Source organism: Mesoplodon densirostris, chromosome 13 (genome assembly GCF_025265405.1).
Source record: "Mesoplodon densirostris isolate mMesDen1 chromosome 13, mMesDen1 primary haplotype, whole genome shotgun sequence".
Taxonomy (NCBI): Eukaryota; Metazoa; Chordata; class Mammalia; order Artiodactyla; family Ziphiidae; genus Mesoplodon; species Mesoplodon densirostris.
Genome location: NC_082673.1, coordinates 59,896,912 through 59,913,896, shown reverse-complemented (window position 1 = coordinate 59,913,896; position 16,985 = coordinate 59,896,912). Strand labels below are relative to the sequence as shown.

At 37.8% G+C, this 16,985-nt stretch overlaps 1 protein-coding gene across 5 annotated transcripts in view; it reads left to right on the top strand.

Moving 5' to 3' along the window:
* Positions 1-16,985, top strand: part of UBR5 (ubiquitin protein ligase E3 component n-recognin 5) — a 140,567-nt gene that overhangs the window by 78,688 nt on the left and 44,894 nt on the right. For 4 of the 5 annotated variants that reach the window (XM_060116576.1, XM_060116575.1, XM_060116574.1 and 1 more), the window contains exons 21-26: positions 4,119-4,329; positions 5,276-5,402; positions 9,348-9,499; positions 9,926-10,021; positions 10,388-10,511; positions 16,656-16,753. In XM_060116576.1, coding sequence (XP_059972559.1) covers positions 4,119-4,329; positions 5,276-5,402; positions 9,348-9,499; positions 9,926-10,021; positions 10,388-10,511; positions 16,656-16,753 — 808 coding nt within the window. The remainder of the gene's footprint in view (positions 1-4,118; positions 4,330-5,275; positions 5,403-9,347; positions 9,500-9,925; positions 10,022-10,387; positions 10,512-16,655; positions 16,754-16,985) is intronic. The other variant, XM_060116573.1, reaches the window with a different exon arrangement.

Below are 16,985 nucleotides of genomic sequence, written 5' to 3'. Positions count from 1 at the left end.
AGGGAGGGCTGTAAATCAAACTGTGAGGGTAGAGGCTTCTCCGAGGAGGTGATGCCTGGATACAGTTTTAAAGAATCAGATAGGGGTCTCCTAGATGCAGGATGAAGGTAGGAAGTGTTATCCCAGGCACAAAGAGCAGCCTTTGTGAATCTCAGAATGTACATGTTGGGAGAACATGTACACTCTTGATATAACTAGAAGGTAGGGCTTATACGGATCAATGAGTGGCAAGTGATAAGGTGGGAGAAAGGCACTGGGGTGCCTTGTGTGTTAACCTAAGGGGCCTGAGCATTCCCCTGAAAGCTAGGAAGAGAAGGATTTTAAGCTGTTTTGTGTGTGTGTGTTTTTAAAGAAAGATGAGCAGTGGATGGAGAACAGAAGTTTAGAGACCAGATAAAAAAGCTACTGTAATTATCCATGTTAGAAACAAAGTAAGCTTGAACTCTTGGAAATAAGGCTGAGGGGATGGATTTAAGAGACCTTAAGGAAGTAGAAGCTCTAAAGCTTGGTGACAGGATGTCAGCAGTAAATGAAAAGAAGTGGTTGTAAAGCTTCTGATTTAGCTGTGGTTGATAGGGAGACGAAAAATAGGAGAAACTGGAACTTCCCTGGTGGTCCAGTGGTTGCAGCGCCCTGCTTCCACTGCAGGGGGCATGGGTTCAATCCCTGGTCGGGGAACTAGAATCCCGCATGCCATGCAGTGCAGCCAAAAAACCCCAGAAAAATAGGAAAAACAAATGGGATAAGGGGACAGGATGAGTTTAGTTTTGAACATATTGTGGTTGAGGTGTTTGTATTTGTTAGATGTGGAGGCAACACCACTGGAAGTTATTGGAGCAATTTGAGCAGAGATTGACCTGATTTGCTTTACATTTTCGAAAGATCACTGCTGACACGCTGAGAATACAAGGGGGATGGGTTGGAAGTAGGGAGGCCAGTTAGGAGGCTATTAAAAGAATTCAGGTGGAAGGTGATGTTGGCTTGACCCAGGAGGTGGGATAATAAGTGATTAGACTCTAGATATACTAGATACGTTTTAAAGTAGAGCCAACAGGATTTGCTTATGGCTAAATATAGGGTGTCAAATAGAGAAAGCAGAGGGCAAAAGGTTTTGAAGAATGAAGTTGCTGTTTATCGAGATGAAGACTGTAGGATTGAAGCAGGTTCTGGAGGGTGAGATCAGGAGTTTAAGATTCTTATCAGATACCCAAGAGGAGATGGTGAATAGAGAGTTAAGGTGTGTAAGTTGGAAGACCAGGAGAGAGGGGACCAAGCTGGAGAAGTGTACTTAGGAGTTGTCAGTATATCTGTGATATTTAAAGGACTTATACTGAATGAGATTACTAAAGTCTTGGAGGAGAAAAAAGATCTAAGGCCTGAGCCATGAAAATAGTCTCAGCATTTAAATACCAGGAGATAAAAAGGAACCTGCATGGGAGACTGAGAAGGAATTGGAGGAGAACAAATGAGTGTTGTCTTGGAAGCTAAGCAAAGACCATGTATGTGTCAAGCAGAATGTGTTGTTCAAGTGTATCAAATGATGCCATAGGACAGTAAGGCGTATACTTTTGGGTTTGGCTCCATCTAGGTCGTTGTTGACAGTGGGGATGCAGGCCTGATTTAGAGTGAGCTAAGGAGAAAATGGGAGTTGAGGAACTTAGACAACTCTTTTGAGGAGTTTTTCTATAAAAGATAGAAATGGAGCTTAGAATGGGAGCTTATTTACGCTCCATTAGGTTGGAGGTGATAAGCAAACTTATTAGAACTGCATCTAAAATAATCAGAATCTAGGTGCTCCTGAGAGATACCCATGAGCTTTTGTTTAGAGACACAGTGCTCATATTCTTAGTTTAGCTTTAATTGTCAACCTACTAGACTGACTAGTGGTTCCAAACTGGTAGGGGTATGGGGTTGAAGGAGGTGGCCGTGGCCTGAATGTGGCCCCTAGAAATAGCCTTCACATCATTTAAAAATTCTTGATTGGTTGCCAACATTCAAAAATCACAGGATTTATATTTAAAACTCAGATTTTCAGGTGCTCTTAAAGAATTAGAAGATCTGGTGATATTGGGCCATTATAAAAACATTAAGTCCTCTTAGAGGCTATACATGGTATCTCCAGTTCATTGCAGTTCCCACTATTTAAAATTTGTTGCTCTAAGTCCAAATGTTAGTCACCAATTATTTATTATACGGTTTGTGTTACCTTTCTTACAGCCAGCCTCCTCCACTCACTTATACTTTTGCATATGCTTCTGTAGGCATTTGATGCTCTGACCCCTGCACTTTGTCAGCATCTCAAGGGTAAAGATAAAATGTGCCATCATCCCAAGGGTAGCGATAAAGTGTGCCATCATTTATCTTTCTAAATAGCCTTCATTTACTAGGGCTTGGTGCACAGTAGACGTGCAAGAAATTTTTGCTGAACTCTCTGCTTTGTGTTATAAGAATAAGTGACAACATACAGTGATGCAGAATAAACATAGTAAGCGTGGTATTGATACTGTCAGTGTGAGAGCCCATGTACTGCCCAGCAGGTTGGAGATGAGAGCTCCCTGTAGAGTAGCTGCTTCAGCCAGATGACTGGCTGATTGCTTGAAAACATTCTATATATCACAGCAGTGTGCAGCAAAATATCTTAATTTTAGTTATTTTTAAATGTACTGCACTTTTTATTCTTTGGAGAGACTTTGACAAATTCTCTCAACATATTGATGAGTGCATATTTGCCACTAGACTTTGGCAAATTTAGTCTTATGTGGCCCACCTCACATTCTTGAACTGGAGCTTGCAATTTATGGGGTCACGTCAGGATCATAGTTAGTTCCACAGTCAGAAGGGCTTATCTCACGTGTGTCAAGTACTGAAAACAGTTTTGTAGCTGTATTTTCTTGTGCCCTTCTTCCCCCATTGTTACTTCCTCTCATCCCCATAAGGTTGGGGGAAGGGATGGGTTATCTAGGCAGTTTGTGGAGAGCTGGCAAGTTCAAAAGCATCTCCCACCTGCTTTCTTCCAGTTCCCAATTTTAGTTAAAATGAACAGATATGCTTGTTTTCCATAACTAATGCTTTACATTCAGTCGATTAAATATCCCATAACTATAGTTTACATTCTGAAAAAAGTACATTTGAACCCTTTGGTCTATTTATGCTGTGTCTTAGTTTGTTTAGGCTGCTAAAGACAGAGTGGCTTATAAACAACCGAAATTTACTTCTCATAGTTAAGGAAGGTGAGAAGTTCAAGATCAAGGTGTGGGCAGATTCGGTGTCTGATGAGGGCTCTTTCACTAGTTCACAGATGGCCATGTGTCCTCACACAGTGGGAAGGGAGAACTCTGGTCTCCTCAGCCCCCTTTAAGGGCAGTGATCACATTCATGAAGGCTCCACCCTCACGACCTAATGACTGTCCAGAGGCCCTACCTCCAAATAGCATCCACATTTGGGATTAGGCTTCAACATGAATGGGTGGGGGGGGTGGGAAATAGTCCATCCACAGCATGCTGTTTCTCAGGTAGAAGATGATATAAATACTTGATCATTACTACCATGTCTTTGACAATGAAGTACATTAGTTGTCACCTTTGGGGATTGTGTCTGTCGTTATTTCTGGGGGGAGTTGAAGGTTTTGGTTTTCATGTACCACAGTGTGATGTAAATGTAACCTTAAAGAGCACAAGAAGGTGAGACTAAGCTTGGAATAAAATGTATACCCTATGCTTAATTGGTTAACAATATTAATAGGGTTCTAATTTGATAGTTATATATGATGTAAATAAGGGTGCTGTATCAGCTATGATCTATAGGTCCAGTCCAGCCACTCCCATTTATGCATTGTATATCTGGCTGCCTTCCTGCCACAGTTAGAGTTGAGTTAGTTGCAGAAGCTGAAGATATTTATTGGTCCTTTACAGAAGGTTTACCCACTCTTCCATTCCTGTCAGTTGTATTCTGTGCTTAAGGGTACCTTCAAGTTCAGCTTCTTTTGCCAGGCCACCTTAAATTGACTCTGTGTATCTGCAGAGCTGATTATATTACCGTGTTGGCCATGTGAACTTTTTGACGTGTAATGTGCTATACAAATTCATTGAAGTTTTTTTCCTAATTTGTCTGAGCACAGAAACAAACCTTAATGCAGCACATCCTACGCTGTGACTATGAGGCCTGTCGACAATATCTTATGAATCTTGAGCAAGCGGTTGTTTTAGAGCAGAATCTACAGATGCTACAGACATTCATCAGCCACAGATGTGATGGAAATCGAAATATTTTGCATGCTTGTGTATCAGTTTGCTTTCCAACCAGCAATAAGGAAACTAAAGAAGAAGAAGGTGAGATTAAGAACTGTAACATGATCTTTGAGAGGAATTTTGGGCAATTTTGAAAATATAAAAATTGTTAAAAGAAAGAAAATCACTGTAAAGAATTTGTATGTACTTTTACTTTGCTTTGTAAGATCTAGGAGTCTCAGAAGGTAAAAATGCCTGTTAGGATGAACATGTAACATGAATAAACAAAATTTTTATCAATGTGTTTCTGTTGCCTTAAATTCTAATTTCTCTGTTAAGTACAAACTATATATATGATACTTAAGAGCTTTACTGATTTTATAATTGCAGGTGACTTTTATTACCATGGGAATTATTTAGCAAGTTAAGTCAAATTATATTGAGGCAACTTTTATCCCAATTTTCAGAATGTAGAGGGAAAAATAACCTAGTGAGTTGTTAGATGTTTTTGGAAAAGTAAATAAGCTTTTTGCCATAAAGTTTTTAATTGGCTAAGTGAAGGGGGAAACTGAAAACCTAAAGTGTAACTGTGTAATTCATAATGGTTTTCCTTATTTTGAATTCTGCAGATGATATTCTGGTAGCTACGTTTTTGAACAGTGGTTTGCAAGTTTCTGACCTTTATCTCATTATCACTGACTGACTAAAGGATTATAAGTAGTGTATAAATTAAGACTGAGGTACCGATATGTAGGCCTTTTCTTCCTTGGTAGTGAAAGCTAAATTTCAGCCTACTTGTGAATAACCTTATTTTTTATCTTTGGGGGTTGAAAAGTAAGGCAGAATAAGGAAATAATTCACATTAAAGGTCATAGTTCAGTCTAGCTTAAGTGTTGCTCTAAGGAGGGAAAATTAAGCTGTTACCACTAGTATGTGAATTAGAATACTAAAACACTTAGTAGTTAGCATTTAATGGCCTGTACATACTTCATCTCTTAGTTATTTTTGAAGTTTAAATTGATCCTAATTTTTTTCTCTTATGTTTCAGAAGCAGAGCGCTCTGAAAGAAATACTTTTGCAGAAAGGCTTTCTGCTGTTGAGGCCATCGCAAATGCAATATCAGTTGTTTCAAGTAATGGCCCAGGTAGTCGGGCTGGATCATCAAGTAGCCGAAGGTAATGTGATTTTTACCAGGAAAGTTTAATTGGTGGAAACATAATCCAAGTACAGAAAGAAATGTATCTCTTTCCTATCATATGCATGAATTGGTGGGTCCTCTTGTTTTGTTTTTGTTCCTCCCAATATCAGCCTGGGAAAAATACCTGACAATATCTAGTTAGAGTTTAGGTGTAAAACAGTAGGACCTAGGATCCTTCAAAAATTTGAGGTAACTTAGACAAGTAGTTCAAACCTGATTCTTTGAATGTGTTTTAAACTCATCATTCATGTTTCCTAGGAAGTTATTTTCTTTAGTTGGAGAACAAGTAATATAATAATTGAAAGAACCTCAATCTTTTATTTTCAGATTGTTTACTTAGCTCAGTTTCTCAGACGTCCTAAAGATCTGGGAAGAAATGAAAGGCTGATGTATATTATAAATGTTTGGTATTTTAAATTTTCAGGCTTTCTGAGTTGTGGGATGGACACTTTATAACACATTAAAAATTACTAGATGTTTGAATAGATGAAGACTATAAAGAATTCAGGATACAGCTGTTTGTAGGTTCCCCCCCCCGAAGGAAAACACATTTATATTAGACATTTTGAGAGCCAAAATTCTTGGATACTTCACAGATCATTAATGGAAGCACTGCTCACTGTGCTAATGTGATAGGTTGTAAAGTCTACTTAAAATGAAGACACTCTTTTGCTTATTTTCTGTTCTATATTCAACTTTCCCTTTAAAAACGATTCTTCTAAAATTGGTTCCAACTTGATAGCTTCCCATGTTCAAAAACATCCTGAAGTGAGGTTTATCAAAAACTATTTATGGGTAACCAAACTGTAATTTAAAATAGTACAGAAACGTTCTGTAGACGATGCAAAATGGAAATTATCATTTGTTTAGGACTACACTAGGCAAAAGGTTGGGTCTAAAATGGAAAGCAACTTCAGTCCTTCATGAAGAACTTAGTGTCTGAATTACTTCAGGTATTTCATTTCCTCAGGGAAGATACAGGTGCACATCACGTTGGACTCTGATATGGCTGGCCCAGAGCCAGTGCTGCTGTCTTTTGTCATGTAAGGATTATTCTGAAGGCAAAGGCTAAAAGGAGCTTCCAGAGTGGGTGATGTGTTGCTCACAGAAATAATTTGCAGAGTAAGCTCCTTTGAGGCATTTGCCGAAGATTTCACTGCAGTGCTCTTAACCAGTTCAAACTCAGGGCTGCCGGTTGAACAGATGAAAGCACAGGAGTCTTATTATCCACGCCGGGCAGTAGGAAGTCCACAGACTCTGCTTCATTGAAGTGAAACCCTCCTCTAGCCTACAATGGATTTTCTAGGCGATACCCCTTGATGAGTATGCAGGCTGGGATTCATGAGCTGTAAGCTCAAAACTGATGCCATTTCAATATTGAATGGAGTACTGTTAAATGCCTTCAGATGATGATTTGACTCAGAAGTTTTGTTATGTGACTCAATAGTGCCTGAGTACAAAGGGCAGATTTAGTGGAAAGCTTGATTGATGCATCTGATTGCAGGTGTATGTACTCTAGAGATTATTAATCTGGAAGACACATGACCTTCGCTTTTTTGTCACAGTGGTATGTTTGAACATGACTGGATTCTAAGGCTTCTGTAGCATGGATATAACGTGCTTACAAAGAGGAAATTACATCAACCTTGAATTCTTCCATATTGTCAGAAAATACGATGACTCCAGGCAAGCCTATACGAAGAAATGTCAAAACTCTGAATCTTAGCAGCCAAGGTGGTATCTCCTCAGTATTGTCCTCAGCCACTGAGGATACAGGTGAATCTTCATGAATTGTGTACAACATCTTGAAGAATAATTTTCTTTTTTTTGTTTTTTTTGTTTTTTGTTTTTAAAGAATCTGTATGAGGAGCTGGGCATTGTACTTAAAAATGTTCCCAAGACCTAATGAAGAAAAAAGGTAGAGGACAATTTTTTTAAATGACAAGGAATGACCCCCTCATATAATACTGAATTGACTACATCACAACAACAGAGTTGGGAGTTTGCAAGTTCAAGATGAGACTATGGTCTCAATTTATCTTCACTTATTCTTAATCTGCTCTAGGCTAGAGGTTGGAGAATAGCCCATATATGTTTTGTTTGGCCTGTGCAATGTTGAAAAAATTTTTTTTTCTTTAAAATTTGAATGCCTTTAGATGAGTATGTATGCCTCTAGTTTGCCACGACCCCCTACTTCTTACACCTGACTGCCCTTTCCTCAGTTTATTTTACTTTCCAGGCCCAGTAGCCATTGTGTTTGCGACCCTGGTGTAAGCATTCTTCTTGATAAGCCCAAAACATGCATTTATTTTCAGGTTATTTGCAGTGCTTCCCAACCACCGCTGATTTTTTTCTCTCTGTGTGTTTTGAGTAAGAAACATTAGGATACCAAGTGTCTATGTTGAGCTTATTTAAAATTGTGTAGGAGCATCACAGTGTGAAGTCACCCAGGTGTGTGCTGTTACTGGTACGGAGCCTGCTATGCTCTTTGGGTGATACCTTGGACAGGGAAGTGACCTTGACTGAAAGAATCATAATCACTGTTCCCTGCTCCCTCCATATTATAAAAACTCTTGAACTCACATTTCTAAATTGGGAGAGAGAAGACACCGATACCATAAAAGAATTAACTGTAGGTATTTTTAAATAGTGCATACTATAATAACTAGTATATTTTTTGAGACATTAAAATTTACTTTGCACAATCTTCCAAAAAATGTTTCTCTTCCCCAAGGTACATCGTCATACACAAGCCTTATAAAATAGACGGGTTCCTGAAAGTAGCTTCTAAAAGAAATTTTTGTAAATGCGTTTAAAAAAATTTTACTCATAAAACTGAAAATGTATTGCTATGGAAAAACACACTTACCCTCGGATTAAATAATAATTAGAGATTCAAACATTAATACAGATCTTTCTGAATTATTTATTTGCAGACATACAATGCTCACCTGGTAAGGTGTTAGGTTTTTCACATCAGAAATGTTATGTCTTTGGGATTAAATCTGCCTGGGAGAAAGCAGTCCCTTATGTGTTGCCTGGCCCTTAAAATTGAATTCTTACTCTTAATTCATTTAGAAGCTCTAAAATTGTGGCCAAGTGAAAGGATTTGCCTTATGTGCTCTCTCTTAATTGCTGCTAGTTTTTAATGTGTTAATTTTGTAGCTTTTGTAAGCTTTTATTCAGAGGTATAGATTTTTGTACAGGTAGTTTACTAGTTCCCCTAATGAGGTCTGTGTTTGTGATTATTTCTTTATCTTTTTAGCGATGTGCACACCTGTATAGCAGGAGAAAAAAAAATCACGCCCAGATATTAATCTAACAACACATTTTACAAGCTCCAGTTTCATTCATTAATTTCCTTGGGATGAAGTTGTACTGTTAAAAAAACTTTTTTGTATAAAAAATAAACCTAAATTGGTCTTTGTTTGAAAACTACTTACTGTGTGGATATTAGTTCCATTGCTTTTGAGATCACAGAAAAGGGGTTTAGTGGGCTAACAGTATTGGTTTTGTGCTAATCAGTATGTTTCGCTAATGTCTACTATTGAACTTAATTCTTACTGATGATAAACAGGGGACAGAATTTTTTTTGTTTTAATGTTCAGCTGTTCATTTATCTTAACTGTATGAAAGATTATTTCCTAATCTTAATTTCACTGCAACTTTTGTTCCCGGTGCTTAAGTTTCTGTGGGAGCTTAATATAGTGGTTTTAGTGCTGAACCTGGGTACTAGGATCCCCCAGTTGCATTTCCATCCCTTGCTGACTTATTCTGTGATTCCAGAATTGGCATTTGTACTTCACTTTCCTGCTTGGAGTATTTGCTTGTAGAACAAACTTTCATCTCAGATGAGTTCTGTGCACCTTATCCTTACACTTAGATGTGGTAGTGAGCTCTGATTTTGTCCATGTTCTTCTAGTTTGAGATTACGGGAAATGATGAGACGTTCATTGAGAGCGGCTGGTTTGGGTAGACATGAAGCTGGAGCTTCATCCAGTGACCACCAAGATCCAGTTTCACCCCCCATAGCTCCCCCTAGTTGGGTTCCTGACCCTCCTGCAATGGATCCTGGTAAGATCTGTTATTTTATTAAGTGTTTAACAAAAAGACAGGGTTGTGAAAGAAAAGAAATAAACATTTCAGTGGGATATTTAGAAATCTGAAATTGTTAAAATTAGCATAATGAGTATTATAACTAGCTTACATAAATTTGGTTTAAGATGTTTGTAACTTAAAAATTAAAATTCTAGAAAGTCTTGTTAGATATTCCTCTTCTACTGAAATACATATTTCTGTACTGGTAAGAAGCTAGCTAATAATATATCAAGATAAGTCAATAATTTGCCTAGTGGATTCCTTCTCTTATAGTTTGGAAGAGAAGCATCCACTTAAGCCTCTGTCCGATTTGACCTTTGGCTTGTTAAGGCCAGTTAAAAGAACATGTTAGGGATATGTTGCCTATAATGATGTACATCCTGCTGTTCTGTTTACTGAAAGATGGTGACATTGATTTTATCCTGGCCCCTGCTGTGGGATCTCTTACCACAGCAGCGACTGGCACCGGTCAAGGACCAAGCACCTCCACCATTCCAGGTGAGAATCTCTACTATTTTATCTACCTAGGCATTTGGAAGATAAAACTAAACACTTTGTATATAGGTTTCTACAGATCTACACTTTATCTCAAGGAGACTTCTTGGCTTGAAAAATATCTAATTCTGTGACTTATCTTCTGTATATCAGTGAAGTTGTGGTGTGTATGTGCATATATTACATCAGTTGAGATTTATAAAATGTGTTAATGTGTTCAAATTCTCTGTAATCAAGTTATTAATGTGTTACCAATACTCGAATATTTTTCTGGTGGTTTATTTGATAGATACTTGGTATATTATTCTAGAATAGTCTTTCACTCTGTTTTGTACACTTTTGTTACCAAATGGGTCTGCTTAATTACAGGTCCTTCCACAGAGCCATCTGTAGTAGAATCCAAGGATCGAAAGGCCAATGCTCATTTTATATTAAAATTGTTATGTGACAGTGTGGTTCTACAGCCCTATCTACGAGAACTCCTCTCTGCCAAGTAAGAAGTTTAATATACTTTTGATATGAAGATTTAGCTTTACTCCTTTTACTGTTAAGTTGATCTTGCAACATATGGAACAACAATTACTTTTTTTTTTTTTTTTTTTTCTTTTTGCGGTATGTGGGCCTCTCACTGTTGTGGCCTCTCCCGTTGCGGAGCACAGGCTCCGGATGCGCAGGCCCAGCGGCCATGGCTCATGGGCCCAGCCTCTCCGCGGCATATGGGATCCTCCCAGACCGGGGCACGAACCCGTATCCCCTGCATCGGCAGGCGGACTCTTAACCACTGCGCCACCAGGGAGGCCCAACAATTACTTTTATTGAATTTAAAATTTATCGGAATCTAGCATTGTATTTTCTGTGTTACTAAGTAAGCTCTCTTCAGTGAAAGAGGCCTTCTGAATATAATACAGGGTACACTAAATGAATAGAGTTTGATTTTATGTTAGCTTGATGAGGGTGTGTATATATATATGTTAAAAAGATCACAGTATAGTTGCTCTCAAATGTTGAGTCCATAAATTAGTTACATCACTGTCACCTGGAGAACTTTAAAAATTATACACATTCTTCCCCAAGCTCTACACTAGAAGTAAAACTCAGCAGGTCTGAAATGGGGCCTGGAATCTGTGTTGTGAAAATCCAAGGATGATTCTTATGGTTTCTTTGGAAATCTTGGCTTAGGGAATCATCATGAGATCATACAGAGCTTTTGATAAGTATTCTGTTGTTAAGTGCTCGTTAACCGTCAATAGGTTACATCTCTACCTGCAGCTTGATTGTTTATCTTCCTTTACAAACTCATAATGATGAGTGTTTTTATAATAGTTATTAATCTGTGCCAAGCTCAACTTGCATTAACTCTTATTCTAGGTATAACTGTCTGGAGTAGATAATATTATCTCCACTTTACATTTGCAGCAGTGGGCTTAGAGGTTAATTAACTTGGCCAGGCTCATAAAACTATTGAGTGGCATAGCTGGAATTCCAGCCCTGGTATGTGTCTTTATTACAGAACTGGGACTCCCAGCCTTGACCCTTATGTCACCTTCCCTATTTAGTACAAGAAGTTGTTATGAGTTTTTTATTTTTGAGGGCGAGGGAGTTTTCATGTTTAACTCTTAGTGCCCTTTGGATGAAAATGACCAAATTTATGAAATTATGATATAATGAAGGCTGCCCCACACTAGTAAAATAAGTCATTGGATTATAAACAGAGTTATTACGACAGAAGCATCTTAATAATTTATTAGTGGTTTGAGGCATAGATAAAAATGGTTTATATACAGATACATACAGTATATCTTTCTGTTTTTATTTTCTCAATTGTCATTTTTTTGCGTTTATGGTGTTTTTAAGCATATTATCTTTGTATAATTTCCTCGTGGTTGTGTCTAAAAAGTTATTTTATGTTCTTATTCCCTTTCTCTTTGTTGTTAATCCATTTTATATTTCTACAATTCATTTCTATTTCACTAGTGCTTTATTTTAGTACCCTCACAGTGGTTGACTTTTTCCTCCTTTATCTAAAAAACATATAAAATATCTGGAAAACACCCAATATGCCACTGTATTAATAAGCTGATGTTACTAGGAGAGGCAGTGTTCTTTTGCCTGACTTTTAGGTGATAAGTATAGAGATGATCAAACTGGCCCTTTTTGCTTTTTTATACTACAGATACAGGAGAATTTCCTAGAGTTGCTAACACAATTTCCTAAGTGATGTATCTGGAAATTATTTACCGTGGAGATGACTCAGTAAGAAAAGGGTTTTTTCTTCTTTTTTTATTGAAGTATAATTGACTTACTATGTTAGTTTCAGGTGTACAACATACTGATTTGATATTTTTTTACATTACAAAATGACCACCACGATAAGTGTAGTTACCATCTGTCACCATACAAAGTTATTACAATATTATTGATTATATTCCTTATGCTGTCCTCATGACTTATTTATTTTATAACTGGAAGTTTGTACCTCTTAATCTCTCTCACCTATTTCACTCATTCTAACCTCCTGCCCTCTGGCAACCACTAGTTTGTTCTCTGCATCTATGAGTCTGTTTCTGCAAGAGGCTTCCCTTTTCTCCACATCCTCGCCAACACTTGTTATTTGTTGTCTTTTTTGATAATAGCCGTTCTGACAGATGTGAGGTAGTATCTTACTGTGGTTTTGATTTGCATTTCCCTGATGACTAGTGATGTTGAACTATTCACGTGTCTGTTGGCCATCTGTCTGTCATATGTCTTCTTTGGAAAAATGTCTGTTCAGGTCTCCTGCCCAGTTTTTAATCAGATTGGGGTTGTTTGATGTTGAGTTGTATGAGTTCTTTGTCTATTTTGGATATTAATCCCTTATTGGATATATCATGGGCAAATATCTTCTCCCGTTCAGTAGGTGGGCTTTTCATTTTGTTGGTGGTTTCCTCAAGAACTTTTTAGTTTGATGTAGTCCTTTTTGTTTGATTTTGCTTTTGTTTTCCTTGCCTGGAGGGGCAGATCCAAACACAATACAATGCAGACCAGTGTCAGAGCGCACGCCGCCCGTGTTCTCTTGTAGGAGGTTTATGGGGTCAGGTCGTACACTTAAGTCCCTAGAAGACCAGTGTCAGAGCGCACGCTGCCCGCGTTCTCTTGTGGGAGGTTTATGGGGTCAGGTCGTACACTTAAGTCCCTAGAAGACCAGTGTCAGAGCGCACGCTGCCCGCATTCTCTTGTGGGAGGTTTATGGGGTCAGGTTGTACACTTAAGTCCCTAATCCATTTCGAATTTATTTTTTTATATGGTGTGAGAAAGTAGTCCAGTTTGATACCTTTGCAGTTAGCTGTCCAATTTTGTCAGCACTATTTATTGAAGAGACTGTCTTTTTCCCCATTGTATATTCTTGCCTCTTTTGTCAAGGGTTAGTTAACTTGCCCAGGCTCACAAAACTAGTGAGTGGCATAGCTGGAATTCCAGCCCTGGTATGTGTCTTTATTACAGAACGGGGACTCCCAGTCTTGACCCTTATGTCACCTTCCCTATTTAGTACAAGAAGGTGTTTTGAGTTTTTTATTTTTGCAAGTGTGGGTTCATTTCTGGGCCCTCTCTTCTGTTCCATTGATCTCTGTGTCTTTTTTTATGCCAGTACCATACCATTTGATTAATATAGGTTTGTAGTACTGTTTGAAATCAGGGAACATGATGCCTCCAGCTTTGGGGTTTTTTCCCTCAAGATTGCTTTTGCTGTTTTGGGTTCTTTCATGGTTCCATATAAATTTGATGATTATTTGTTCTAGTTCTGAGAAAATTGTCATGTGTATTTTGATAGGGATTGTATTAAATCTGTAGATTGCTTTAAGTAGTATGGTCATTTCAGTAATACTGATTCTTCCAATCCATGAGCAAGGTTTATTTTTCCATTTCTGGTCATCTTCAATTTCTTTCATCGATGTCTTACAGTATTCCACATATTCCAAGTACAGGTCTTCCACCTCCATGATTAGATGTATTCCTAGGTAGTTTGTTATTTTTGATGCAATTGTAAATGGGATTGTTTTCTTAATTTCTCTTTCTGATAGTTTGTTTTTAGTGTATACAAATGCAGTAGATTTCTGCATATTAATTTTGTTTCCTGCAACTTTACTCAATTTATTTGTTTGTTCTAATTGCCTTTGGGTGGCATCTTTAGGGTTTTCTATATGTAGTATATGTCATCTACAAACAGTGATAATTCTACTTCTATCTTTCCAGCTTGGATGCCTTTTTGTTCTTTTTCTTATCTAGTTGCTGTGACTAGGCCTTAAAATACTTTGTTGAATGAAAGTGGTGAGAGTGGGCATCCTTTTCTTGTTCCTGATCTTAGAGGAAATGCTTTCAACTTTTCACCTTTTATTATGTTAACTGTGGGCCTGCCAATATATGGCATTTATTATGTTGAGGTATGTTCCCTCTGTACCCACTTTCTGGAGAGTTTCTATCATAAGTGGATGTTGAATTCTGTCAGAATCCTTCTCTGCTTCTACTGAGGTGATGATACAATTTTATTTTTCAGTTTGTTAATGTGGTGTATCATGTTGATTGATTTGTGGATATTGAACCATACTTGCATCCTGGGATAAATCCCCTGCTTCATCATGGTATATCATCCTTTCAATATATTGCTGAATTTGGTTTGCTGATATTTTGTTGAGGATTTTTTTTTTTTTTTTTTTTTTTCGGTACGCGGGCCTCTCACTGTTGTGGCCTCTCCCGTTGAGGAGCACAGGCTCCGGACGCGTAGGCTCAGCGCCCAGCCGCTCTGCGGCATGTGGCATGTGGGATCTTCCCGGACTGGGGCACGAGCCCGTGTCCTCTGCATCGGCAGGCGGACTCTCAACCACTGCGCCACCAGGGAAGCCCTGTTGAGGATTTTTGCATCTGTGTTCATCAGTGATATTGGCCTGTGATTGATTGATTAATTAAAATGTTTTGTGATGTCTTTGGTTTTGGTATCAAGGCGATGCTGGCCTTGTAGGATGAGTTTGGAAGCATTTCTTCCTCTTAATTTTTTGGGGAATGGTTTGAGAAGGATAGGTGCTAACCCCTTAAATGTTTGGTAGAATTCACCTCTGAAGCTGTCTGGTCATGGACCTTTGTTTGTTGGGAGTTTTTAAATTACTGACTCAATTTTATTACTGGTAATCATTCTGCTCATATTTTCTGTTTCTTTCTGATTCAGTCTTGGGAGATTGTATGTTTCTAGGAGTTTATCCATTTCTTCTAAGTTGTCCATTTTATTGGTTTGTAATTGTTCGTAGTAAATCTCTTATGATCCTTTGTATTTGTTTGATGTTGGTTGTAACTTCTCTTTCAATTCTGATTTTATTTATTTGAGATTTTTTCTTGGTTGAATCTGGCTAAAGGGACACATAAGTGTGTTTTGGAGTAAACAGAAGGGAGAAATGTGTTTAATCTACAGTAAGCAGCTTCATGAAAATGAAGTTTGAGTAGAACCATGAGAAATAGGGAGAAGAGGGAACAACAACATGGAGAAGTACGAATATTATGAGAAACAGTAATTCATCCAATTCAGAGTGGAGGATTAGAAGAGAACAACAGCCAGTGGATCTGAAAAGAATAGGTTAAAATCACTACTTTGGTCTCTGTTCTTTGGGCTTGAATCCTCTCAATAATGGCCTTTGTTAGATTGTAATAGTATCAAAGTGGGATGATAAGAATAGTAATGAGATGGTGGTATAAAAGAGATGAAAATAGGCAAGAGTAGAAACCAGAGTCAAGGCTGTGTTTTATATGTCTGTCATAGCCTTTAATATGTGTGTTGTAATAAACTGAACTATTGAGTTGTTGAAAATGGAAAAGAGAGATGAGATGCAGAAGTTTAAAAATTGCTTTAGAAGGAATACTTTGTGAAGAACCAAAATTTTTGTCTGAAGTTACTTGGGACAGTGATACTGTTGGGTGACATAGATAAGTCAGGTAGAGGGCAGGTTTGTGGAGAAAGATGATTTGAGTTTTAGTCACGTTGAATGTAAGATACCACTGGGAAATCCCAAGTAGGCTTATCAAGTAAACAAGTGTAGGTGTGGCAACCGTATTATTGTGAGAGAAGTGGTAGTTGCTGGGGCGGAAGAGAGAGAGAGGCACAAATGGCTGAGGACTGACTTCTGGGAAATGCGAGGGTCTAGGAGGAAATAGAAATTCAGTGAAGAATGTTTAAGTACATTGTAAAGGGGAAATTCGTAATAACAACAGCTAACACTTACTGAATACTTGTTTTTTGCTAGGCACTGTGCTGAAACCTTTTAAGTAATAATTCATATAATCTTTCTCACAGTTGCTTGAGATAGAGCCTGTTACTATCTATGCTCACGTCTAGAAAGTATTAGTTTATTCCAGAGCCCTTGCTGGTCTATTCTTTAGTGTCACTAAAGCCAAGAAAGGGGAGAGCATGGTTTAGAGAGACAAAGGTTCCGCGAAGTGGCTTTCTTAAGTGAGGTAATATGAGGCCAGAAAATACCACCGATGGTTTTCTTTAAATGGTGAGACATTATTTACTAAGACAAAACTGTTTTTTGTTTCATCGTGAACATATGTTTCTTTCATAATCAGGAAGGAAAATAATTGATAATATTTTTATATACAATTTTTCTCGTTTTAGGGATGCGAGAGGTATGACCCCATTTATGTCAGCTGTAAGTGGCCGAGCTTATCCTGCTGCAATTACCATTTTAGAAACGGCCCAGAAAATTGCAAAAGGTAATTTATTTCAAATTCTAAAAGGGTTGCTTATTTTTCAATTTGAATAGATTCTCTTCTATAATTATTCAAACCTAATTTCTATATATGGAAATGATACTGATTAGAAACTATCAAGATAATTCTTTTGCTTATGTGTATGAAATTCATATGCTTATACTTTTTTCAAGCGTATTGTACCTTCTAACTTTCCATCAAAAAGCAGCTGGTATAAATTTCCTTAACTTAAAAA